This window comes from Excalfactoria chinensis, chromosome 13, assembly GCF_039878825.1.
Source record: "Excalfactoria chinensis isolate bCotChi1 chromosome 13, bCotChi1.hap2, whole genome shotgun sequence".
NCBI classification, from domain to species: domain Eukaryota; kingdom Metazoa; phylum Chordata; class Aves; order Galliformes; family Phasianidae; genus Excalfactoria; species Excalfactoria chinensis.
In genome coordinates, this window is record NC_092837.1 from 5,437,004 (window position 1) to 5,464,222 (window position 27,219).

The 27,219-nt window shown below is 48.8% G+C and overlaps 1 protein-coding gene across 1 annotated transcript in view; it reads right to left on the reverse strand.

The window, feature by feature from the left end:
* Positions 1 to 14,997, reverse strand: part of FAT2 (FAT atypical cadherin 2) — a 37,190-nt gene extending 22,193 nt beyond the window's left edge. Inside the window, exons 1-8 of the mRNA XM_072348574.1 lie at positions 11,733 to 14,997; positions 11,006 to 11,320; positions 5,907 to 5,968; positions 4,741 to 5,052; positions 3,925 to 4,135; positions 1,866 to 2,023; positions 835 to 1,110; positions 229 to 439 (exon numbers count right to left, since the gene is read on the reverse strand). Coding sequence (XP_072204675.1) covers positions 229 to 439; positions 835 to 1,110; positions 1,866 to 2,023; positions 3,925 to 4,135; positions 4,741 to 5,052; positions 5,907 to 5,968; positions 11,006 to 11,320; positions 11,733 to 14,997 — 4,810 coding nt within the window. The remainder of the gene's footprint in view (positions 1 to 228; positions 440 to 834; positions 1,111 to 1,865; positions 2,024 to 3,924; positions 4,136 to 4,740; positions 5,053 to 5,906; positions 5,969 to 11,005; positions 11,321 to 11,732) is intronic.
* Positions 14,998 to 27,219: the final 12,222 nt, after the last annotated feature.

Genomic DNA, 27,219 nt, shown 5'->3' on the forward strand with positions numbered 1-27,219 from the left:
AACATTGTACTGTCTTTCTGAGGAAGGATGCTAACATTTCATAATAGGGAAATTTCTTCCTAGCTCTAGTTTTTCTCTGGATAGGAAGGAAATCACAGTGTAGAAAAGGGCAGCTTTTCACCACTCTTTGCAACAAATAGGAAAAACTGGGTGGCAGTTTGGTCACCAGCTGGAGGATGGAAATGCCTGCATGCTCCTAGCCAAGCCACCTTGCTGCATGGCCCTCACCTGCCTGCAGAGAGTAGTGGATTTTAGCATTGTTTCCTTGGTCCTGATCAAGAGCTCTGACTTGTACAATCTCTGTGCCCACCGCTGCTGAGTCCAGTGCTTCTGCTTCATAATGGATGCTGCTGAACTGGGGAGGATGAAGGTTGCAGTTCTTCACATGGATGATGACCCGAACAAAGTTCCTCTTGATGGGGACCTCCTGGTCCCGTACCTGGGTGACAGAGAAAGGGCAGGTAGGGTCACACTCTAGGAGTAGGCAGACCTTCCAGGATAAGGCTTCCAGAATTTCATCAGGACTCTTAGAAAGGGTGATGTGTTTTATTGCTATCAACCCTTTGGATGAGGATGAGCCTTGAAGTTACAGAGTCAAAATGCAGCCTTGGAGGAGAATGCAAAAATTAACAAATATTCACTGTGTGTTCTTGTGTAAGAACCCAGTAGCCCTGGATTTATCCAGGATTTGGTAAAGGTTAACACCCTGCTTTCCTCTTCCCTGTCACTCTAGGCAAATTCTGTTTGAAAGACTAGAATTAGCCTAAATTTCTTAAGCAGCCACTGTATCCTGGTGAAGCTGGCAGATTTGTCAGGGTTTGGCCTAGGACTCACCATCACTGTTAGGATGTGCACTGGCATCATCTGGGAACTGAAGCCTTCTGCTGCTGTGAGTGTTCCACTGCTGGGATCCAACTGGAATAGTCTTGTGCTTTTGGGGTCCATGCTGCCATGGATGGTGTAGATGAGACCTTTGCCTCTGTCCTTGTCTGTTGCGCTGACTTGAAGGATCTCCCTCCCTGAGGGGGTATCTTCAGGAATCGTCTTTTCATAATGGCTCTTCAGGAACTGGGGACGGTGCTGGTTGATGTCAATCACATGGATAAAGGCCTGTGGGGAAGACAGCTCAGTAAGGGCAATGTAACCTTGAGTGCTGCCGGACTTATGGTGCCATGCAAAACCAGCTCCTAATACCTCTTGACTGGGGCTCTGAGCCCTCTTACTATCACAGCTCCTCCAGCACTTGGGCCATCCATCTATGGTGACTAGGTCTCATACCTTGACTGTCCTCAACCACCGTACTGACACTGACTGCATCTGAGGAAGTCCCAACCACGTGTAATAGTTTGCTTCCTTTAACAAACCTGAACATGCCGTGGGTGTTTTGCTCAAGCAGGTTTCTTGACATCTGCCAGTGGCCTTGAGCACCAAAATAAACATGGGGATGAGATACAAGATGGCAGGGAATGCACAGCAAGGAAGGCAGGGCTTTGTTTGTTTATTTGGAAAAATGCTTGAAGATAGCCAAGATACTCTCCATTAGCACTGCGTTCACAGGAACAGCAGTGTTCCTCACTCATCATCCTCCACAAACCTTCACAGTGGATTTCCCACAGTGAGAATCACTGATGGGTGACTCATGTTCTAGGCCTTTGTGTGTAGAGAGGGCTGGATTTTTGGCTTCTTTTTGTATATGAAGAAAATGGTTGGTGAAAGATTAAGCTCTGAACATCCGTCCTGACAGTTGCTAAAGAAGGGTGAATCTCAGCAGCTGCAGGAACTGGTGCTCAGGGACATACTTGAAAGCAGTGAAGTCGGGAGAAAGATTCCCTTTGGCATATATTGACTCTATATGGGGCTTCTACTACAGCATAAAGCATTACCTGAGTCTTGATGGTAGTGGACCCATCAGTGACTTCTACTGTCAGGTTATAGCTTGACTTCTTCCTTGCATCAAGGGCTCTTGCAATGACCATACTGCCCGTACTCTTCTCAATATCAAAATCCATGTCATCATCACCACCTGGAATAAGAGAGAAGTGAAAAAAGGGAAACGGTGGGACAGTTATAGCTAGATTTGTCTGGAGCAAGCTGCTGGCATCTGCAAGGCAAACAGATTCCAGAAGCTACCTGGAGATCTGAAGGATGAGCATCTCCCCTCCAGACAGCACACACAAGCCACACATCAAGCTCACACCCAGACACAGAGAAATGTGGCATATGCCAGGTGATACACCTGGAATGGGGATGTGTAGGCACTCACTCTAGGCAGTCAGCTCATCTGGGGGCAGTGCCAGAGGCAAGGATTCCTCCAGATCTAGAAAGTCAGTGCTAAATGTGAGGGATGGACACAGGAGACAGAGAGCACATGGAGAAGCTGGGCAAAGAGTTAGTAGGACATGATGACAAAGGAGTGTGACAGGAACAACAAGGGGATGTACAGAAAACAAGGGGGAGGAGAGGAGAATGGATGCGTGGATGCACTTGATCTCCTGGCTAGATTTGCAAGAGGCCCATCTGAACACTGATTGATTTGCACAAGGCTTCCAGCTATGCACCATCATGAGCTTAGCATGGATCAGCAGCCTGCAGGGCTGACCCATGCTCCTGCTGGCCTCCAACTCAAGGTCACACCATGGGCATGTCAGCAGTGGTCTTCATGGCCACGGCCAGAAGCCTGTGCTCTACCTTAACATCCCAACTCTTGAACAGTTGGAGGGGCAGACGGTGCTTCCAGGGTGAGCAGAGCCATCCCAGATGGCCACAGAGTGCTGGAACCACAGGCCCAAGCAACAGAAGCCATCCCTCATGCTGTTGCTGCTCAGCCCTGGCGTGGCAGCCCCCTTCTCACACTTCACTTGCTGATGGTCTTTCTCTGTCATGCATGAAGCACCACTGTGTTGTTCTGGGATCTGACTAAAGAGATGTGGTGCTCTGCTGTTGTATCCTAGCTCTCAGCTCCTCCGTTCTTGGCTACCAGATGCTCTGGATTCTGTTTTGTGCTCTTACCAGCTGGGGAAATCTTGGCTGGTTCTTAAATTACATACCTTCCCTTGCGGGAACAGTGCAGTGGTTGCCAGCCATCTGGACCAGCACTTTCCTGCTGGGAAGAAGACAGAAGGAGGCAGAAAAGAGGAAAAGAGAGAGATCCAGGGATGTCTTTCCCTGGCAGAAGAGAAGAGGACTCCCTCTGTGTGCTGCCAAAGGGAAAGAGGAAGCCCAGGAAAGGAGAGACAAGAAAGATGCTGCTTGATCAGAGTTTTTGTGTGAGACTGAGCATGCAGGCAAGTGCAGGTATGTGGTGGGATAACATTCAGAAGCAGACAGTGTTAGTGCTGTGAGCCCACGCAGACACTGCTAATGCCAGGCAAGACTTGCACTTGCTCACCACCTCTTGTAGCATCGCATTTCTTGTTGCTTAATTGTATTTATACACCATTAGCCCCGACATTCTAACGGGGAAAACTATTCACTCACCCAATTAAGGCTTTGACGAGGGCTGGCCCTGCAGACAGTGTCAGGAAGAGGCAGTGCAAGGCACATTGAGGCAACAAAAATACAAATGACGCCAAATTACAGGAGCACAATCAGCCCTCATTCCTGGACAAGTTCTGCACACCCACTGCCTGAGACCTGGGGGTGACAGCCCACGTCCTCTCTGCTCTGTCATCCAGTGTCCCAGATGGGAGCACTGACAAATGTCAGAATGTCATTATGAAAAGAGTGTTAGATAATTGCACTTGGCAGCAGAGCCCTTGGGCAGGCAGTGGTCTATTGATGTCCTTTTGGTGTCTGAGAAACCTTTCTCTGTAGCTCACCTATACACCTAAAGCAAACAACTTCATTAGCTCAGGTATGTGAGCGTTGGAAGCCAAAGAGCCAGCGCTCCAGAGACCGTGCACCGCTTTTATTTCTGCGTCTCACCTGTGATATTAAACCACACTTGGCTGGGACCCATCTCGATGCTGATCACTCCCACCATATGGTTTACAGGATCCGTTTCCATCACGGCAAAGTTAAAGTGGGGCTCATCAAATGCCAGTGGTTCTGAGGAGGGTCCGGGCCGTGCCACCCAGCTGATGTGGAGCCGCACATGGGAGGAGAGTGGGGGGCTGCCGCCGTCTGTGGCCTTGACCTGCCAGGAGATGCAGGGTGAGGATCTCCCAACTCAAACCACTCTATGATTCTGTGCTTTAGTGATGTACTGCATGAACTGGGGCTGGAAGGGTGTACAAAGCCCTGTGGAAAGCTGCTTCTCCCACCAGCCCACTGGGAGCCTTGGGCCCTGTGTGCGCCCTAAATCCCACAAGATCAATCTTGTCCTAAGAGGCCACGTGTGCTAGGTGGAGCCATGCAACCCAAATTCATCTTGGGCATGGAGTCTACTGGATCCAAAGCAGAGATGGGACACAGCCCTTGTTCTAAAGGCACACAGGGTATGGGCGAACCACACACCTGAAACTCGCACACTGTTCAGGTTCAGGTCCACCACTGGATGAGATGTGGATCAATGTACCCATCACTGGGGGTGCATTGGACAGGACTTTTTACATTTCTCCTTCATTGTTAATAGCTTCTTACTTTCCACATTGCCTCTCCTGCACTTTCTCCCAGTTTCTGTAGCCCACCCTTATCTGATTCAAGTTCTCCAACTGCTGCGTTTCACCCACTTCTTTCCTTATCTTTCCTGTCTCAGCAGCCTTCCCTCTACACCCACTCTCTGTTTCCCTCTCCTCTCACCGTGAGTATGTTGTATTCAGAGGCAGGAAAAGCCTTCCTGGAGAGCACCATGCCGGTTGTGGGGTTGATGGTGAAGATCCCTTCCTCCTCCTCCTCGATGGTGTATGTGACCTGGCTGTTCTGGCCCTGGTCACGGTCTGAAGCAATAAGCCTGTAGACTGGCATCAGTGACTCTGAGGCTTCTCTCTCAGGGAGCTGCACCACGAAGAGCTTGTGGGGAAAACTGGGAGGGTTGTCATTGGCATCCAGGACTTGTATCACCACTCTGCTGGTGGACTTCAGGGCTGGGTCCCCATTGTCAGAAACAGCCACCTGCCAGCAAGCAAAGGAACAGAGCTGCTTGTTGTGGCCTAGGACACGAGCAGCCAGCCTTCATCCTGAAGGATAATGCAAGTTGCCTACTACGCTTCATCCTGAGGATAACAGGGTTTCCATGTGAATCTATCTTTGTATCTCAGAATTTTCAGGGAAGTTGCTCCTTTCTACAAAGCTAAACCTGGTGGCTGAAACTTGCACTGCCCAGTGCTTGTGCAAGGACAGGGCAATGTGCCTGCAGGGCTCCTGCTTGCAGCAGCTCAGGGCAGTGGGTCAGGCATTGGTCATTAGGAGCTGCACACTTGAAAACACTTGTATTCCTTTGACTGACCTAGTTATCATCTACCCTCTCTTTGCTGTGCCTGTGCATGCTCCCAGCACATTGCACTGCAGAGGAATTTTTATCCTCATCCACCCTGATAGACAGAAAACACCTTCAGGTCCCCATAATGTAAATAAACATGTCTCAGAGCAGCTAGGGACAGAGGCAGGCATTGCAAAGCTGCAGAACAATGTTTGGTACAATGAGATAAATGAGGGTGGATTTCTCTGGCTTCTTCTTTCTCTGATAATTTATAATCCAACCTCCTAGAGGACAATTCCAGTCTTCTTACATTCCCACAGCTTCCAGAACGGGCCTTTTGCTCCTGTTTTCAGCAAGGAAATAATAAACCCTGCAGTACTGCTGCAGCTGTCTCTTAGGGCAATGCACACCATTTAATTAAGTTTCCCAGCAGTTGGGAGCTGTTGGGATGAGATTCTTTCTCTGTGCTCCAACATGCAAGGAAAGTTCTTTGAGGACTTAATACACTTGTAAGTAAATAAAGCTAATTACGATCATCATTACCCACCTCTAGGATATGTTCAGCCTTGTATTCTCGATCCAGCTGCAGTGAAGTTGTAGAAATCAGACCTGCCAAGAAAGAAAGAGCTTTGAGTTTCAAGACTCGGTGCCCAGAGAAAGCAAGGGCTGACCAGATCCCCGTGTATCCAAGTGGGTTTGTTTCAGGTTCCCGCTGTGATCAGAGGCAGATCCACCAAAGAGTCATTTGTCTACTGCAAATCTTTGGGTGGAGGAGCTGCCCTCTCCTCTGAGTGCAGAGATCATGAAGGATAGGGGACATCTCCTGGATCCCAACACATCCCAGATCCCAGACTAATACCAGATCCCAGAGCTCCCAGATCCCATAAAGTCTGAGGGCTGTGGAGACCTTGTGGTGAGGCACTTGGTGAGAAAGAACCAAGAAAACAAAACCTTTCTTATGCCTCTAAGTAAGAAACATTCTGCATGCGCTGGCAGAAGTTTGGCCTCTTAACGTGTCTCGACTCCTGTTTCCCCGTGTTGAACCTTGCTCCTTGTAATTTACAGTGTTTTGACAAAACTTTGCCTTCTGTCTTGGGAAATACCCTCCCTTCTACCACTAGAATTTGAGTCTAAAAATAAGGTACATTGTTGATGATAATGTTGGTACATAGTTTGAGCCTTGCCTGATAGATGGGGTGAATCCCCCAGCACATGCAAGATTTGAGGGGTTTCTAGAAAATACATATTTGTTTAACTGCAGGGAATAGACTGGAAGCAGAAGGGAAAAATATGGCTTTTAATGAAATAGTTTAAACCAAAGTCATCATAATCGCTTCTTTTTTTGCCTAGGTGAGTAGATGCAAGTAAGGAAAGGATGGAGCTGAGGTTTGGTTTTCCATGCCTTGTTTGGGAACAGTTCTTACCATGAGCCTTTATTCCTCGCCTTTGGGGAACTGAAACTCTAGACCATTTTCACAACTACTTAACAGTACTCTTCTGGCCCAAAGCCAGCAAGTTTTAATTAATACCATTGTTTTCAGTTGTATCGGGGCTCTTTGCTAATATTGCTGTTTAAGGCATGATAGGCAAGAGAAAATCTCCAAAGGCTGCAGGAAACACCAAGGCGGCTGAAGGAGGAGTGTGGAGCAGCTGCTTGGAATAAGGCTGTCGTTAACTGTTTCCATTCATTCTCTTGGATTGCTTGTGTTTGGCACCAGGCACTGCGCTAAACATTTATTTGATGCCTTTACAATCGCAACTCAACGCTCTTTAATGCACTGTGACAATGATGATTTGGAAGACTTGTTACATGTATCTCATGGATATTTTTTCTTGCCTATTCCTCCTATTGACATCTCAACAGGTGAAGAAGACTCAGCTGTGGCCAGGGAGCACACTGGCTGAGGAGCTTTTCAGTTCTTTGCTAGCGGGAGGCTGTAGGGCTCTGACAACAGCCAAATGCTCAACATGCATGGGAATATTCTCTTTGTGGGGGTCAAAACAGAGAATCGCAGCAGCTGTTGGCTGAGATCTCTGATGCTTTACTCTGCATTATCAGCGGGCTGAAGAGGACATGGAGTAAAGTCAGAAACTCGGCAGCTTCATGGAGTGATTTATAACTTTGATCTAACAAGTCCACAGGGCATGCTGGATATTAACAGGTATTAACAACCAATACCCATGAGTGCACTGTGGATACTTCCAGTTTACCCCATTGCAAAATTCAGTTGCAACAGACAAACACTCTATGTGCACTTGGTTGCTGCATGCTGGCTGTTGGAAGGTAACTTAAACCACTCTAAAGAGCTTATTTGGATCTGCCTGGACACACCCTGAAATTCTTCTGTGACCTCATGATAAAAATGAAAGGAACAAGCTCATAGCTGAGATTCTTACAACCAGAGAAGGATTGTGGTGATGGCACATGAGCTGGGACTTAATGGTTGTCCTGAATGTCTGTAGGAGATGCTTTTATCTCCTGTGGAAACTGCTCCTCCCTTCTTTCTGCTGCCCCGTACAATGGAAAGTGCCCATTTAGTTTTTAATGAGAGTGTTTTAGGCACACGTGCGTGTGTGTGTTATCGTGACTTTCCTACACCTCTGGAAAACATGAGCCAGCCTGTGCAATGGGATTTGAGGTGGAGATGGCTCATAGAGATGGCCCTGAAGGTTTCCTCTGAAGGCTGAACAAAAGTGCTGAAGGCTCTGACTGCATTTGGCCAGCTACCTGAGCTCAGTGTTCACCTGAGCGCCCAGAAATGATCCCTTCTGTCACTCACCCAAGTGCTGCCCTTGCAGCCTACCTATGCACAGCAGTGGGAAAGGTTTGTCTGTGATTCTCCCGCTCGCTGCCTTTAAAGGGGAGAGAGGAAGGCTGGTCGTGTTGGAACAGGAGCAGCAAAATTAACAGTGCGTTGTTGTCAGGGAATAAAGAAGAGTAATAACTTCTGCTGGCAAGAGCAGGGCTGGGGTGGAGGTTGCTAGCCCCCCCACCCTGGCTGCAGGGAGGAAAATCTAAAAGAGTTAAAATAGCCAGAATCAGGTTTCCAAGCAATTGAGCTTTCGCAAGAGCTGTAGAAGGGAAGAGGCTGTTCCCCTGATATTCTCTTGTCCCACTGTTGTTTCCACTCTACCCACTCCACTCTCCTACCACCTCCCCTCCTGTTCTGCCCCATGCTCATCTTGTGGCACATTGCCCAGGGAGCAGCAGTGTCACCGTCCTTCAAACTTGAAGAGCTGTGTCCAGATGCTCTTCCATGCAGAGAAATGCATGGAACAACTGGTCTCTATGGGAAGCCTGTGGGCACTGACTCAGCAGGAGGATCACCAGAATAGGTAGGAGCTGCAGATGAATAGGCCAAGACAGAGGGACAGCCTTCCAGCAGGATGGATGGCTCTGTCCTGGCTCTTCCTGCCACAGTTTCCCAGTTCCTTTCAGTCCTGCTTGGACTGGAACTTGCTTCACATCAGTGACTTCAACTCAACATAAAACAAGCTGAAAACTCTTCCAGCAGAAGAATCCCCCAAACCCAACTCTCTCTCCGTCTCTCTATCTCTTTATCTGTCTCCCATAAATACTGCTCTGCACCAGCTGCCAGCTTGGGCTGGAGAGATTCCATTGCCCATGGCAGAAAGCTTTCATCTCACTGTGCAGTTTTATTCCCTCTTCTCATTAGCCTTTCATTTATTTTCCCTCTTTTTTTCTCCACCCTCTTGAGAGCTGGAAGAACTTAGAGCTCTTCTGTGGTAGTTCAGGGCTACTGGAGGAGCCCAGCTTTGCTGAGGGATCATTGCTGTGGCCATTCTTGTCTCCTAAGGCCTCAAGAAGACAAGTCAAAGGGCTTTGCTGGGTTTGTGTCGACCGGTCAGCCAACTCCTGTCTTGAGGTAGTGAACCAAATGCAGGACAAGGTGGCTCTAGGAACAGAAGTAACTTGTGGTAGAGTGGCACCATGCCCACAATAATTGTCCAGGGCTATTCTGCAGGGTTATTCCAGGTGTAGACATGCCTGTTGTAAGAGTCAGTGCGGTCCCTAATTCCTGTTAGTGCATACAGTGTGAACAGGTTTCCTTTTCTCCCTCTGCCAGGGGGTTCCCACCAGCAGAGCTCTGCCTAGGGGCCATGGGGGCTTACTGGGCTGACCCCTGGCCCCTGTGTGCCTGAGTACTGGCAAGATGGATCACACAGATCTCTGGCATCTCAAGAACTGAAACATGATTGGGTCTTTTAATGATGATTTCCTCTAGATAATAAGGAGGTATGCATTTATTGCATTTGAACAACAGAAGACGTGTCTTAACTAAATGGATGAAAATATCTCATGGTTTCCAATAAACTGCCTGCAGCTCAGAGATTCAGACAAGCTCTGATATTTTTCCTGGCAGCAATAGAAGATGACTCCTCTTCTGATACTGTAAGCATGAGGATATATGCTGCTCAGTTTACGCCAACGTTTGCAGGTAATCATCTGTTCTTTCAGATAACACACATGTAAGGAAAGAACTGAATCCTCATCAGGCTTGGAAGCAGGCCTTCAAGCAACCTCACACTCAGGGTTTAAAGAAGAGACCTCCAGCAACTGGCCAGGAGATAAGATCATCTCACCAGCTTCTTACAGGACTGACAAACATATCACTCTTCACATGCAAATTATCTGACTGTGGAGTGAGATGGATAGGGGATGACTCACACCTGAAAGAGCTTTTTTTGTCTAAGATGGGAATTAAAGCATTGGCTTAGAGGTGAGGTACCTCATTAGTAAATGTTTGGATTTGGCCAGTGTTGATTGTTTTAGCATAAAACGCAGTGACCTTGGAGTCCAGCTTTGTAGGGCTGCGCTCACACCAGAGTAAGCCATCAGCTAATGTCACCGCCTCAGCCTTTTACTGCACATCCTGCTCCTTCCCCATCTGAGAGCAGGCTTCTCTCCCACTGCAGTAGATGAACTGCTTTTATCACCCGCAGGAGATCAAAGTCATACAATTAATCCTCTCCCAAACCCAGGCTTTGTGCCCTCTCTTCCCTCTCCTCCCAGGAGCTGATGGAGTGAAGGGCACGGTGCAGCTTTCCCTGCCAGACTGGCCTGATGTCAGCGCTCTGGGATAGTTTGAGGAAGCTGTTTACACTAAACATTGACTGGTTTTTGATGGTTCTGAAAGATCTGTTAATTAATCCCCAGATGAAAGATACGGTCTAGGAAGATGGCAGCAGAGGCTTGCTGCATTGACTGTACTAATGGTACCGGGAGATGGGTGGAACCTTTAAAGGCAATGGGATTAATTTTTATTAATCCTGCCTTGCTAGCTCTCAGGAGCAAACAGTCACCTCCAGAAGGGTGTTTCCTGGCTCAGGCTGTGCAACAGCCTGGTTGTTTGTAAGGGGGAAGAACAAAAACAACCTCTCAGTTCTGTAAAGGGCTTTGAACCCAACAGATTTGTGCCACTCTAAGAGCCATCTGGTTGCAAATACCAGCCTCCAGGTGGAGGGTTTCAATAGTCAGCCTCCACACTGTGTATTTGGAGGTGGACTTTTGCTACAGAAGGAAGGTGTGACGGTGCAGCTGTGTGGGCTGTTTCTATTGATCACATAGCATCTTCTGGGTATTTGAGAGCCTCAAAAACCAGAGTTGAGTTGGGTCAGTCTTACCTGTCACAAGGTTAATGGTGAAGAGTCCTTGAGGATTTCCAGTTAGGATGTGAAAAGTCAGTTTTCCCTCTGAGCTAGAGTCTGGATCTAAGGCATCGAGCTGAAGGACAGATGTGTTTGGTGGGGAATTCTCCATCACAGAGGCATAATAAACAGGTCTGGACATCTGGGGCGGGTTGTCATTGGTATCGGTAACTTCAATGTAAATTTCAGTCGCAGAAGACAGAGGAACTGTTCCCAGGTCAAGAGCCAGCACTGTCAGCCAATAGTGAGACATCCTTTCTCGATCAAGTGGTCCGATGGTCCTGATGGTGCCTATAATGAAAGAGAGTGCTTGTGAGGGATCTAGGGAACTCAAACCACTTTGTATTCAGTGCTACACCAATCTGTCTTTCTGTTCTGCTTACTGTATTTCGCGGAGGTATAAAGATTGGCACCAGCCTTGCATGGCTGTGACAGTGTGTGGCAGACAGGGGCTTGCTTGTGTTGGAGATAATTTGGTACAAATGTGAAGGGGAAGGCCTGGGCATTTTGGATGAGGGTTGACATGGATTTTACGCTGTTTAAAGGAGACAAACCCTACTTGCTCCTCCCCGTATACAGGGATACACATCATAAATCCCTGCAGAAAAACAGAGGATTTGAATGCACTGGGTCAAAAAATCAGGCAAAACACAGCATGTTGTTTCAGCTTTTGAGGTAAATATTTAAATAAAGCAGTAATTACCTGTGTCCTTCTCAATGCTGAAGACGGACAGGCCAGTGCCCTCTCGGAGGAAATACTGAACCTCTCCATCTTTCCCCTTATCAATATCCTTTGCTGTGACCATCATCACAGACGTGCCCTCAGGGCTGTTCTCCTGCACCCAGCCTTTGAAGACAAAGGAGGCAAAGCGCGGTGGGTACAAGTTCTCATTGACATCAAGGACGTTCACTTCCAGGTGGCAGAGGGAAGAGCGAGAGACGGGCTTCCCACTGTCACTGACCTGCACGGTTAGATTGTAAGAGTCCTTCTTCTCATAGTCCAGCTCCTTCTCTAACCGCAGTGCTCCAGTCAGCTTGTCTACATGAAACATCATGTCCTCATCATTAACAAGGCTGTACCTCACCTCTCCCCCAGAGCCAGCATCGGGATCAAAAGCCTCCAAAAAGAGGAGGATGGTTCCTACAGGCAGGTCCTCCGGGACCGTCACACTGTTCAGGGCTGGGAGGCAGTGCGGGTCATTGTCATTTACATCCTCCAGAGTCACAATGAGATCTGTAACGGAGAACAGCTCGTAGCCTGTTTTGGGCTGGTCCTTAGCTTTTATTTTCAGTGCATAGCAAGGCCACAGTTCTCTGTCCAGGGCACCTATAACTGTCACTTCTCCAGTGACGCTGTTGATGTCAAACTTGTCAGTGGGGGTTAGGAAAGAATATTTTACTCTCCCATTATCATCTGTATCAGCGTCTTCTGCTTTCAACTGAGCTATTGTTGTCCCTGTTACTACATTTTCAGGTACCATCACCCAGTAGGCACCTTGTGGGAATCTAGGAGTATTATCATTGGTATCCAACACATTCACAGCCAGGAGTTTCCAAGATGATTTTTGTGGTGTGCCAAGGTCATACACGGTAATGTTAAGAATGTAGAAACTGGTTCGTTCATGATCTAAAGGAGAAAGGACCCGAAGGAGACCTAGTTCCAGGTCAATGGTAAAGCAGCTGTCAGCATTTCCATCTGAGATCACATAGACCAATTTCCCATTAAAACCAGTATCAGGATCAACAGCTGAAAGGTCAGCAATAGTTGAGTTGATGGGAACACTCTCTATGATATCAATAGATCGTGGAAAGCTGTCATCAAATTTCGGAGCGTTATGGTTTATAAGGTGCAAATTTAGAGTTGTTTCATCATCCTGCCCTTGGCCTTGAGACTGGGACTCAATGGAGTGTATGATAGTTTCTGTCAGTTGTTTCAATACTCCTGTCTCCTCACACTGCATTTTAACAGGGAGACCTTGGCTGACCACAGTGATATTTACAGATGTTGGCAAAGCATAGTTCTCCCCATCTGTTGCAGTTATTTTCAAAGAGTAGAAGAGTGGCTGTTCAGAAGGAAGATCTCTCAGAGATATTCTAAGAGATATTACTCCAGAGATGGGATTCAGTTCAAAATGCCGTAACTCATTGCCAGACTCGATTTCATACTTGATACGCTGCAGCTCATCACTGTCAATTGCAGAGACTGTGGCCACAGGGTTCCCAACAGGAAAGTCCCGTGGGATGCTGCCACTGCAGCTTGCCTTCTCAAACACAGGAGCGTTGTCGTTGACATTGCTGAGCATGAGGGAAACGTAGACCTCCGTTTCATGGCGGAAGGGTGAGCCCCAATCTGATGCCCACACTCGCAGGTGATACCATCTCTGCATCAACTCATAATCCATTGACTTGGTGGTGGAAATAATGCCAGAATATGGGTCAATGACAAAGGGAACTGATTTCTGGTTGGCTATGGTGTAGGTTACAAAGCCATTGTCTCCTTCATCTTCGTCTGTAGCTTGCACTGTTAAGACACTGGTGCCAGGAGGAACATTCTCATCAAAGGCCCCACGGTATGAAGACTGACTAAAACTTGGAGCATGATTGTTGCAGTCTATGATGTCAACGACAACAGTTGTAGATGTGTGGCTGTTAGAGGTTGCAACTTCAAGTTGAAAATTAGATTGCTCGTGGAAGTCCATTGCTCTGACAGTAGTAATCAATCCAGTGTGAGGATTGATTTTAAAATGTGTGCTGTCAGGAGTAGGTCTCAATACATATTTAAGATTTGGGAGGACTGGTGTAATCTTCACCATAGCAACTTGGCTTCCAGGTGGGGAAAATTCACTGAGCTGGACTCGGTAGACTTCTTTCTCAAACCTGGCAGAGACATACTTGGAAGGAGGTATATGTATAATTCTAACAGGGGAGAAAAGTGGTGGTTTATTCTTGTCCTTGGCTTGCAGACTGAGGTTGAAACCAAAAGGGTGAAGTAGCCAGTCTATCTCTTTTATTGCCACAATCATGAACTCTGTGCTTCCGAAGTAGGGTCTGATGACTGTGAAATGCCTTCCTGGATCTCCATCTACAAGGTCTACTGAATCTATCCCTGCTTCTGAGTCACTGCTTTCTACAGACAGGCTTGCATAGTGAAGATCTTCGGCTGAGTCAGGCGGTGCCACATTCACTGAGGATATAGAGGGGGGTTTCCTGGCTGAGGGCTCCACTTGGATCATGAGACTAGCCAGGTTCCCAAATTCATTCCCCTCCATGATCTTTCTCATTCTGTCCACAGCTAAAACTTGCAGGTGGTGCCTGCCTCGATGGGTGCTGTTCAGCCTACCAGTGGTCACAACTGCCCCCGTGGTGGGGTGGATGGTGAACAGGTCCGACTTTGTGTTGAGGGCATAGTAGAACTCTGCGTTCTGGCCAGCATCGGCATCCGTGGCACTGAGTGTGCTGACCACAGTTTTCAGAGGAGTGTCTTCTCTGATGGACACTTTGTAGGAAGGGGGTGAAAAGAGAGGTTTCAAGTCATTTCTGTCAAGAATGTGGATTAAAACTTTGGCCCAGGCGTCAGAGGCAAAGGTATTCTCTGTGGCCTTGATTATTAACATATAACTATCTTTGACCTCTCGGTTTAAAAGTGCTGTGTTGCTGCTCCTAGTTCTTATTCTCAAGAAGCAGAAATCCCCAATGACATGCTCCTCTGTTTTGAAGAGACCACTGCTGTCTCCAGAAGCTATTCTGTATCTGATGTCCCACTTGGGGTTAGTCTGGTAAATACCCATTTTGACATAGCTCTCCACGTAAGTCTTGGGAGCTGAGTTCTCGTAGATGGTGGCATTGTAGAAGAAGTGGGTGAAGCGCAGAGGGTAGGTGTTGTTTTTCTCACAGCTTGCATCACGGATCGTGCAGTGCACCAGTATAACAGCAAAACTCAGGAAGTTCCTCTTGGTAATGATTTCCATGGTGTGGTGTCTCCTCCGGTCCTGCAGGGATTAAAGGAAGAGCATCATGAATTCTGGCACGTATGAAAGAGGGCTATTTTTATTAAAGCCAGTGTGCTAGGGGAAAAGCCATAGAGTCATTGAATGGCTTAGGTTGGGGGGTACTCAACAACTGAGCTCCAATCCCTCCTGCCACGGGTAGGGTTACCAGTCACTAGGTCATGCCATCAAACCAGGCCTTGAGTATCTGTGGTTTTGTGATTTATCTCTGTGAATGTGTGTATCAGAGACATGAGTTTGATGTCACAGAAGGAACTGGAGAGTGCACCCATGATTAACAAGGATGTAGTTTTATTAGGAAGCTTTGCAGGGCTCGTTAAAGGATCAAGGCCTGCTCTTTGCAAAAGCTTGGTGTGTGCTGCTGTGTGTGCATGCAGGGGTTGGAGCCAGGGATGAGCTAAATATAGGTGCATATATTTCCCATAGATATCCCAGAAGATCTTTATCTAGAGCTGTTTCTTCCTCTTTTAAATTTAAATTACATATCAAGTACCTGCCAGTCATTTGGCACATTCCTAATTTAAACAGGGAAGACTTGTTTTTCCAGACACTTTTTCAAGACTCATCTCTTTAAAAGCCAGAACTAGTTCAGTTTATAAGTCAATTCGAATGTTTGGAATAAATCATTGGAGCCTAACTAGCAACGTGTGTCACATTCTCTCACTGAGGTGATGAACTACTGATAAGCACAAAGCTGTATATTTGATGCTCCATTCGAACCCCTTTTTCCTTGGTGGTCATGTGCCAATCACCCAGCAATCCCACTGCTGTAGTCACTGAGAGGAATGGTCTCAAACTGAGCGCAGCAAGTCACTATGAAGTGAAAACATCAGAGTAAGTTAATGCAATTTAGACCTTCCCTAAGTGACTAAATTCAGACTCTTTTATGGCAACATCATTTCACTTCTGGAAAACACACCATAGTCACAAATGCACAGGGTACAAAAGAGAATCATGGAGCACAAGGATACAAAAAGGCACGTTGTTCATTCCGAGGAGCTGAAAAATCTGTTCTGAAACAATCTGCTCATTACCTGGCAGCGTCTAGGAGTTTGGCAGCATGTAGGGACCTGCCTAGAGCTGCTTCCTTCCAACATTTTCAACTGCTGAACCTGGAAATAAAATGCATGCATGCTGCTTGCGCGTGCGTCTGCTAGGACTGGGAAGCAGGAAAAGTCACATACAATTCAGTAGAATAAGACAGCAGAATAAAACAGCAACAAAAATACAGCGTTGCTTCATGAACAACAGAGTTAATGAAGCCGATCGTTTTGTATCTGGGCTAATTGACTTTTTAATTCAATTGCACTGAAATGGCAATGTGAACTCATCTCTTATAAGACATCAGAGAACCCACAAGGCACAGACGTTATGAACTCCACAACCACAAGAAGAGCTAGAGAACATGCCTTCTTGAACACCAGCAATTCTGTATGGGAGGATAACCTTGAGCAAGGAGTGGGTTTTCTGGCATTTAACAAGATGCAAACGCTCTTCTGAAACCCTCCTGGAATGTCCTGAACCTGACTGCTGCCTGTAGACTTCCTGACATCTAAGGTGGTCTCAGCTTGTGTTGGTGTTTTTCCTTCATGGGGGCATTAGCAGGGTTATACGCCTCCGTCCAGTTAATTGTTTTGCAAAACCAGTGATGACCTCATGTTTCTGAGAGCTTTGCTCTCAATTACAAGCTGGGCTGAAGCCATTGATTGGATTCAGCCCTTACTGTGGGGGATGGAGAGCAACAACACAGACAGGGAGTGAGGCAGAAGCCTTGTTTCCTCTGGAAATAATCTGAAAAAGTGAAAGGCCCAGCCAGACCTTAGGGATGATTTTTTAGCAGGCAGCAGTATCAGCTCTTGATATCTTACAGTTTCTCTCCAAAGCAGGACCTGTGCCCAAAGCCCCAACATTAGCACATCCCCTGCTTACATCTTCTGTACTCAGATGTGTCATTTCACCAGCTCTATCTGCAGTACAAACTCAGCCATCAGACTTACTTTCTAGGCTCAGAAAGCTGTGAAGTCATTAAATCAAGGTTTCTCTAGCATCTTTTCCCTCCCCACTGCCTCTTAACAGATGGAGATGACCCTGCAGATCCCCTTCTCCTTTCCCACACATCAACCTTCAGCTCAACCAGCTTTGTATTCATTTGGACCTGGAGATTACAAGGACAACTTTGTGGCACTGTGGGACATGGCTTAGTAGGCATGGTGGTGGGAGGTGGATGTTGGACTAGATGATCTTAGTGGTCTTTTCCAATCTTAACAATTCTATGAGAGTGAGCTGCTGGTGTATAGATCATTTTGTTGGTGGGAGGTAAGAGGAAAGAAGAATCTTGTGGGATTTGTTAGAAAAATAGAGAAAACTACTTATTTTCTATGGCATGGACGACAGCATCAAAGGTCTTATCTGTCAAGCTCATGAGAATTTAGGACTATGCTAGAAAGCCCTCTGACATGAGTATTGTACCACTTGCTTTTGATTTGTTTATGCACCATGATGTTACAAGAGAAAACTCTGAATTTGAGTTTTCAGGCATCAAAACTGGGTGAAACAAGCTGGAACGCCCTCCCTCAGCCCCCAACCATTATCTCAAGGGATTGTATATTTCCATTCTTGCTTCTTGCCCAGGAATGAGAGGTCTTTGCTTCTCTCTTGCCTGGCTTCCTCGGGCACAGATGTCCTCCTGGAGCTGGGTGCTGGAGAAAGCCCCTCACTGGAATGGAGCCAGACAGGGAGGGCATGCTCTGACTGGGGGAGATAGCAGAGCCTTGTTGGTGGTGATTCAGCCTCCTCCTAATCACCAGGCGACGATCTGAGAGCCTCGAGGGGCTTCGACCTCAGCCCTGTAGATGCAAAGTACCCACAGAGCCAGTAAACACGCGCTGTATCTCTGATCGCAGCCTAAGCACGCGTCTAAATTTAACATCCAAATTGTAATTCTCTGTCGGAGACGTGCCCAAATTTGTTGGTTTGAAATGAAGGAACAAACACAGCGCTGAGGTTCAAAGAGTGTGTGGGGGGCGGTCAGGGGACGGGCGCTTGGGGGGGGAGGGGGGCTCGGGGTAGAGCATGGCCCCACCAACCAGGGTGAGTGGGGAATGGACCCTGGGGACCCCTGTGGGCTGCAGTGGGGTTTGGCGGTGCTGCAGACCAAGCAAGCAGGTGTGGCCCCAGCCCCACCTTCTGATCCCCTTCAAGAGGAACATTTGAAAACAAGCAAAACCCCAAACACAAAACAAGCCAAACACACGAAGAGCAACATTCCCCATGCTGGCTGCAGTCAGAGCTTGGCCAAAAGTTTTGGGATCAGAAGAGTAAAGAAAAAGTCTTTTTTTTTTTTCCTCTCAATTCCTTCCTTCTTTCTTCATTGTAAGAAACAACCTCTCACCTGGAATAAATAGCCATCAACACCAACCCTGAGCACACCAATGCCTTGGAGGCTGCCAGCAGTAGGAGCAGAGGGAGAAGGGAGGTTGCTCAAATAGACAGTGCTGGGGCAGTTCAGATCTGGGTTTGGAATTTAGTGGTCACGGAGGAGGAGAAATGGAGAGCAGAGGAAGCACATCCTGTAGGGTGGTGGGTATGAGGCTTTGGGAAAGAGAAGAGGCAGTGGATTTGTGTTAGGTGGATTGTTGGATTTGATGATCTCAGAATGCTTTTGCAACGTGGCTCTGTGATTTTAGGAGTTGTGGCACTGTCTTCTCCTGGACTGGGGGGTAATAGAACAGATAGGGTTCATTGGTGGTCAAAGCAGTCTGAATTATGGCTGACTTCTGAGAAGGGTCAATCAGAAAGCAGTCGATGAGGTTTCTATGTTGAAAAGTCACAGGTTGTAAAACCTGCTCGTTGTGTGGGTGATGATCCGTGTCCATGAGATGTTCTGATTCACAACATCAAAGTAATCAATGTACAGGTTGCACTTTGACTGGTGCTTGGCTAATGCTTGCTGTTTTCTCACTGCAGCAATGTTGCTGGGGTTGAGTCTTCCTTCATTCGATGCCTTGCAGTTTTGGTGAGTTCCCCCAGGTCACTAACAAAGCCAGACCTGTGGGGTTTGCATTCTGGGGCCAGACTGGTATTTTTGGGGCTGTTTCTCTTGGACTTTGTAAAACAAACAAACCCATCCTTTTCTAAATCATGATATGGAGCAGTTCCCATGTTCTCGGCAGCATTTATCTCAGTGGGACGTTGAGCCTGGGCTAATGGTAGGCACTGTGCTTAGCTCTCCTGATTTGGTTGTGCAGAGATTGCTTTTGCAGCGATGCAGAAGAAATGCAACCTGGAGGTACTACACAGGGACAGCAAACTAAGAAAGACTGGCCCTGAAGTTACAGTGCTCCTTTCTTCAGTGTATCTCTGGGTTTTTCAGCACCTGTTGATGACTTTGGAAGGGCTGCCATTGACATAACAGCTCTGCAACAGCATGTTCAGGGACGATGCTCACATGGGCAGAACTTTTTCTTGGACTTGCAGATTTCACCAGGGTGCAGCCTGGCCGTTCCTTCCCAATCTCACCTTCCCAATTTCCAGACACCAAATACTGGTCAGCCTTGGTGGGATGCTCAGCACAGCTCCGAGCTGGTTCTGTGGACCTCCTCCTGAATGGTACTTCCTCAACCCAGCCATTTGTCCCCTTCCACCTGGAACAACTCACCCACTGCTCCATCCTCGTGGCTTTGTCTGTGTCCTGCTGCTTTTCCTTCTGCATTTTAGGTCCCACGTGTCTTCAGCTCCAAGCCATCTTCTGTCCATGAGCAGGGCAACACCTTGCTTTGGAGCCAAAGGCTTTCTCCTGTCCCTTTTCCATATGCAGTGTGTGTTTTTCAGCCAGTGCTTTGTGAGGAACCCAGGGAGAGCCTGATTTTGTAGTGCTGTCAGCACCAAGCCAGGTAATGCCTGGCTTTGACATGTCATATAGTTGAGATTTCTCTGTCATTTCTGTAAGCCTCCAGGAGCCCATCTGTTAGGCACGGGACTAGAACAGGCTTGAGCTTCCTTCCGAGATATAAGGGTCACTGATCTTTATCTGTCTTGGCATTGCAACATCGCTCCAGAGCAGGAGTTAATCACACAGCTCCAGGGATGTACAGCCCTCAGTGAGGGTCTAGGATTCCTGGAGGAGGACTAAGGGATGAGGGAACCTTGTACCCTCCTTAGAGCATGGAGGCACTGCCTGGGACTGCTGTAACTGGCTGGGAGCCCAAGAGGTGCTCATTTATGAATGGGGTTCTTGGTTGGCATCATGGATCACAGCTGACTGCAACCCTATGGCTGCTGGCACCTCAGATGCTGGGTCCAGGGAAAAAGTTCATGCATCCCAAGGCAGCTCCTTTCCTGTCCCCTTGCCAAGCTGATCTGTGGTCCCTGTACTCTATCAACATCCTCCAGCCACAGGCAGTGCTCCAGTCATTCCTGTCCCTGGGGTTGGAGCTAAGGTCCCTTGACCCACACCTTGATGCATATCCTCATGCTCAGCAACTTGACCACCCAGCCCTTGCCAAGGGCTGGCACTGCTTTTCTACTGGCTGCTGTCCCACAGGATGCGTGACACTGAGGAGGTTTACTTGCTTGTGCCATGGGCATGTGGGGAAGCATCCTTATGCATTAATCCAAATCCCTTTCTTTTACACTCCTCGCTCACAGGTGGTTCCCTGCCCTCACCAGTTACCAGCAGCAGGGGTAAGCCCTACCCAAAGCCCAGAAGCTGCCAGTGCATTGACAGCCAGGAAGGTGCTGGGTGGTAACTTCATGCCCAGGGTCAGCCAGGCTATGAGGAGGGTACAGCAGATCCCACTGGTGTCTCCGATGGGGACTGCTGCCTATTGCTGTGATGCAGTGGCTGGGAGGTGGGACGGAGCTGCTGAGCAGGGAGCACAGCACAGACATGTTGGCACATGAGGCAGCCACATCCTGCCAGGCACTCACGTGAGCATGCTCTGACCCCTCTGGAGCTGGGACTGTGCTGCTCTCAGGGATTCAGTTCCCATGGAGGCTGTTAATCATGCACCTCGCTTGCTGCCAATGAGTTGCCCCAGCGGATGTGCTGTGACCATCAGCACAGGTCGAGAGTCACCAGGGATGCTGGTCTCGCTTTTGATTGCCTGCTCCTGATAAAACCCATACTGAACCTTTCACATTTTCCTCATTCTTGGGATGCAAATCATCTTGCTCTGATAATCATTCCCTCGCCTTCAGAGTGCTGAGGTAAGCAGCCATGGGAGACCACATTGTCAGTTCTCCCTGCCACTTTCTAGATCCACTGGCCAGCTTCAGCCAAAGTTAACAGATAGGTAAAGATCTGAAAGGAGATGGCTTTGCACAAGCTTGTGAAAATCAGCAGGAGAGAGGAGAGAAATCCAAATTAGGACTCCCAGCTGGAAGAAAAGGCTCTAATGTGAGCCCAACCCCATTATTAGACATCAGAGAATCCACACAAGAGTGAGTGCCCCAGGCAACCAAGCTGCATGAATTCTGCTGCTCACAAAACAGCTGTTTATTTAGGTGCTGCAAAGCCTGTGAGATCCTTTCTAGGATCCCAGCACACAGCTCCCATCTGACCCATGGGAGATACGGGTCTGGGTTGGGCTCAGCTCCCACCTCAGCCCGTGTTTGAGAGGTCCAGCCCTGAGCTGTTTGACCCTGGGACACCTCACACAGCCTGCCAGGCTGCGTCACCTGAATGCCAACAGTCCTCTGATGCCCTTTCCACTCTTCCCCATTCTGCTATGGTCAATGCAATGTGTTGGGATTGAATCAGAGCATCTTGGCACCAAGAGCTGGGTAAGGACCATGTGTCCACATGGTTCAGGTCAGGAGCCCAGTACTCAGTGGGGCTGCTCCGCTCTGCCCTGCAGCACAGCCGTGGCCACCACTCCTCCTTTTCTCCCCCTTCTCTCCTCTTGGGCAATTCTCATGCACTCGCAGACCAACCCTGCTCTGATACAGAGATCTGCTCCTTCCCCTCCCCAGCGCCCTGCTGCTTCTTCCCTTCTGGTGCCTGGAGGAGAGCAGGGGGAGCAGCATTCAGCTCTGCCTGCAGCATCCTGAGCTCCGCTGCCATCTGTCTGTCTTGCTTTGCTCCTTCTTTCTCATCCATTCAGAGGCAGTATAAGGACACAGAGGACAGAATGAATGAGACGATCAGGGCACAATCTTTGCTTGTAGAATAATGCTGATGGCTGTGCCACAGAATTTTCCTGCAGCAGACATATACTGAGTGCAACAACATCCTCTCAAACCAATAAAACCCATTCAAAGTCTGCCCATGGCCCAGGGAGCTTGGGATCTCAGCAGAGGAAAGATTAACCCCTAGACAGGCATGTTTGCCCAGGCTGCTCTCATTGTCACAGCATGTCCTTGTCAGCTCTCACTGCTCCGGACTGTGTGTCAGAAACACATATCTGAAAGATCTTGTCATCACAGAACCTCTGCTGAGCCTTGCACTGACACAATGGGACTGTGACACTGGCACCCAGTGCCACCTGCACAGCGCAGGTCCTGGGTAGCCTGAGCCATCCCAAGCATCTATTCATAGCACACCAGTATTCTGCGGGCTGCCTGAGTCACAGCATCAACTCAAGGTCTGAAATAGCCCTGTAATGCAGCAATGGCCAGACAGCTTGGCCATCTCTCTCTTATTTCTCCTCCAAAACAATGCCAGTTCTGATGATGTACTAGATGAGGCTGAGATACAAGGCATATGCAACATTATCTTTCTGCTCTGTAGCGCCATGTAAGAGCACCACTGGCGCAGCTGTTGTTCTCAGGCTCTTGTGTTGAACAGAGTCCACTGAACTACCCATCTCTGGAGGCACTGCCCCATCCCTGGAGGTGTTGCCCCAAGGACAGGTTGGATGAGCTCTGAGCAGCCTGAGCTGATGGGGGGTAGCCAACCCACAGCAGAGAGCTTGGAATGGATGGTCTTTGAGGTCCCTTCCAACCCAACCCCCAAATGAATCAAAATCTCATCTGAAGCCAGCTATACTTTTGGCCTCTGCAATACCTGTGGCAAACATTCCCAGATTTAATTATGCCCTCTATATAGAAGAAAAATCTGCATTGCTTGATTTGTTTCAATCCTTGTTCACTTCTGAGCTACAACCCATCCTAGCACCCCTTGCAGCCTGCTCCTCCCTGAAGCTCCCTCTTCCAAGAATTAGGAAATGAAGTCTCTTTGCTCATAAACCAGTACCTGCCCCATTGCCAAGGAAAAACTGTGGTTGAGTGAAAAAATCACTTGCTCAGCAGATCACCTCACTAATAGACAACGGAGCTCCGGTGTTGCCAACCCAGTGAAAAAAAGAAACAGCGGACGGTATTTAATCCTCTTATGCTTGTGCATGATACAGAAGTGAGCCCACTGCTCTGGGTTGAGCTGCAAAGGGAGGTGCACTGAGCAGGGAATGCCATTTCTGCAGCACGGAGGTGGCTGGAACGATCCTCCAGCACTTGCCTGGAAGCAGTTGGCAGGAGCGTAGGATGCAAAGCGCATTAGTTTCTAACAGATGTTTGATTCCAGGTGTTACGCTTCCTTTGAACTCTCCCTTTGCTAAGAACGATGTTTGTTTGGAGGGCCAGGAGACACGCTGGTTCCTGCAAGTGTTCAGGTTTGAAACGCGCTCACCGAGTAGGGCTGGAGTGGGGAAAGGGCTCAAGGAGGGCAGTCCCCACTCGTGCCTGTGGTGTTCGGGGCAGGGGCTGAGCCTGGGGCTGGGTTATAGAAGCCGAGGAACCCCAGCACTTATCAGACAGGCGGATGTCCCTGAACTGACCCAGATAAGGAGAGGTGCGCTGCACATTAGGAAGAGATAAGGACACACCGTACAAAGCCCGGTGTTTTTTTGCCTCCCTGAATACCGCGACAGCCCAGCCTTCCCCAGCAGCCCCACAGCCTGTTTGCTTTCCGCCCGAAGGCTCCGATAACCTCCCCACTCCGTGGTGCTGCAACAGCACCTGCCGTGTCCCATGGGCATGGATGGAGGGGCACCGGGCTCCATCCAGTGCATGCTGACCTGGGCACTCCTGGAGCCCTGCGGCCCTGCTGCCCCCTGCACACTTTGTGGTTGGCTCCAACTTTTTAAAGAGCGTTTTATCTGGAGTTATATCATGGCCACTGATCTTTGCCCCTCCGCAGCGCTGCGCTCCACTGAGTCTACCTCTAACTCTTGCCGGGGGGTGATTCCCCAATAAGTGCCCTTTGGAAGAGCCTGGTTTGCCCTAAACTCCCAGCTCTCCTTTCCTTTTCACCTCTTTTCTCAACACTGCATACATACATTGGTCATAATTCCTGCATGCCTGGAGCTGGGACTGGGTTTGCAGGGGGTTCAACTCAGTTTGCCATCGCTGATGGCAAAAAAAGTTGTCATGATGCAAAATGCCCATACCAGCATGCACGCTCCCAGGTGAGGCTGGGGTAGAGTTTGAGGTGCATGAGACTCTCATTTCACCTCCCAGGCTCTGCAGCTTGTCGTGGGAGACCGGGGCTGACCAGGGGAACACCAGCACTGTGCTTGCCCCTAGGGATCCTCCAGGATCCTCCTGGTGTGAGCTGGCTCAGAGGGGAGCACAGGGCAGGAGGAGCACCCCAGCAGGTGAGGCTGTGTTCAGCCGAGAGCCGTGCCCACAGCCGGGCGCCATCACGCTTCTGCAGAGCTCATCCCTCTGCTCGCGCAGGAGCCCTGCCCCATGCACACACCTAGGTACTTCTGTGCTCAGCTCTCCTTCACCCTCTGCTTGGTGATGAGGTTTTTACTCTCTGTGCTCACAGCCCACCTGCCTGCAGTGTGCTCAGGTCTCCCACATGAGCCCGGGTGCAAACTCGAGCAAACACACCTTAAGATTTCCTGGCTCTGCCCGTAACCCCCCATGCTACAACTGCCGGATGAAAAGCAATCCTTTTCCATCCCAAAGCCTGATTCTTAGGATGGAGCAATTTACAGTCAAAGTTATTCACGTGCAAAAGCAGTTTCACGGCTAAATCTCTCCATCCTCCATGCCCTCCTCCATCCCTGAGTCATTTCGACTTCCCACACCGGCATGCCTTACCTGTTGCAACAGGAGAGATCTCTCCTGAAGTTTACAGCCTCTCTGCCCTTGCTGCCGAAATCCCCCTCCCGCAGCAGCACCCCGCCGGCTGCTGGGGGTCCATGGCGCTCACAGAGCAGAGGAGAGGGCTGGGAGAAATTCCTGCAAGAAGGGACTTTTCTGATTGAAACTCCAGCAGCGCAGGTTGGGAGCAGCGAGGGAGAAAGTTGGAGGAGGTGGAACTGCCTGGCTGGAGAGCCAGCCCTTCTGTGACGGGCTGGAGGAGGAGGGAGAGGAGAGGCATCACTCGCGCCCTTGCTGCGGAGTGAACTTGTGTGTGTGTGTGTGTGTGTGTCAGAGCTGGGCAAGCACCCAAACCTTAGAGCCAAATAATTGCAGAGCTTTCTACTCTTAGCTTATCCCATTGCCGTGAAATCAAGAACCTCAGCACGAGGAGGGGGAGGTGGGGGAAATATGTCAGGTAACTCCCTCCAACACACCTGAAAAACCCAGAGTGTTTTTAACTAGCTGCCAGGTGGGTGTTGCGAGGAGGGATGGGGAGAAGAGGGTGGGGGAAACCTGAACCTGTCCTTGGAGCAGCTGCGTGCGGAGAGGCACTTTGAATGTTGTTGTTGTTTGCGTTGGGGGAGCCCCCAGAAAGTCCAGGTGCTGCCAAAAAGCCCCCGGGTGCTCAGCAGGGATGGAAAGGTGGTCCTTGTCCTGAAACAGCAGGAGGCAGAGAGAGAGAGAGGCATCAAGGAGAAGGGAGAGCAGAAGCAGAGATGGGGCTGTTGCATCCCAGTCCAGTTTGCTGGCGTATCAACTGGAGCATGGCTAACTTCAGACCTCTTTGTCCCTGTACTCCTTTCAACCCCATCAACCCTCAGAAAATACAGATTTATCCTCTTTAGATTGCAATGGATTTTGAAAAGATGTCCCCAGCCAGCAGGTCACGAATCCTCTGGCCGCACACATGTCTTTGGCTGGGACTTGTCTCAACCTAGACATTGGTGGATTAAGTCACGGGACACAAAAGCATAGGAAAATCCATATGATTTAATGGTCCAAATCCTAAAATACAGGAAGGGTGGACCCATCATTTTGGATATTTGGGGTTGGCGGTGAAGGTGAGTCAGAAAAATCTGCTTAAATTGCAGAAAATGCAGCTTTTCGGTCTTCAATATAGCAAATAGTTTGGACCAAGAATCAGAGAGGAAATACCTCCTCAAAGCGTAGATAGGGATTGCCATGGCTGGGGACTGATCTGTCAGCTTCTTGCTCCTCATCCTATGCTACAAGCTCATGCTGGGTTCTCTCCTTACCGCATTTTAACTCCACCTGGAAAATGATTTGGGTTTCAGGCTGATGATGCCCTTCCAGAAACAGTTTGGGTTGAATGAGAAGACGCATGAATTCTCCATTTTTCCAGCTGGTGTATTCAGATGACTTGCAGGAAACTTGAAGAAGCTTTGAGGATTATGAAAGTGATAGCAGATGTGCCAGTCAGCTCTTTGTGACAATGGGAACCCGATGGTGGGTGGTACATTTCAGAAGAGTGAAAGGAAAAGTTCCTCCACGTGGCTGCATCTGGCAGCCATGGAAGGCAAGAAAATCAGGTATTGGTGGGTAGATTCCAATGGGGCTGAGACAGGGCTCAGAACAATGTGTGTATTATATTTAGACACACCAAGGTACAAGTGAGCAAACCTCTGGCTTCAGGGCATCAGCTGATTGCTGCAAGGGTTGCCTGCATTTGGAGCCTTTCACAACTGACCATGTGCACCACTTCCTTCTCCTGCATCTTGGGCCACAGGTCACTCCACAGACCTCAGAGCTGGGGGCCTTGGGCTCATCCCATGAAGCAAGTTGGGTGCTATCAGCTAGCAATGCAGTGCTGTTTTTCATTGAGGTGGGAGGTTATTGTGCCACCCACAAGACAGGTCTCCTTTTTGCACTCTTTGCTTTTACGGCTGGTGACAAAAGCCCTCTCTCAGCCCGTTTTCTTCACTGCAGTAAGGTTGATTGAGGATGTTGGTGCTTACAGAAGAGCCACATATCAGGCAAAACCTGAAGAGTGGTTGGGAAGAAGCTTAGGGTGTCTTTGAGATGGGCCCCTTACAAAATACCCACAGATGCCCACTGAATGCAAAAGCCACT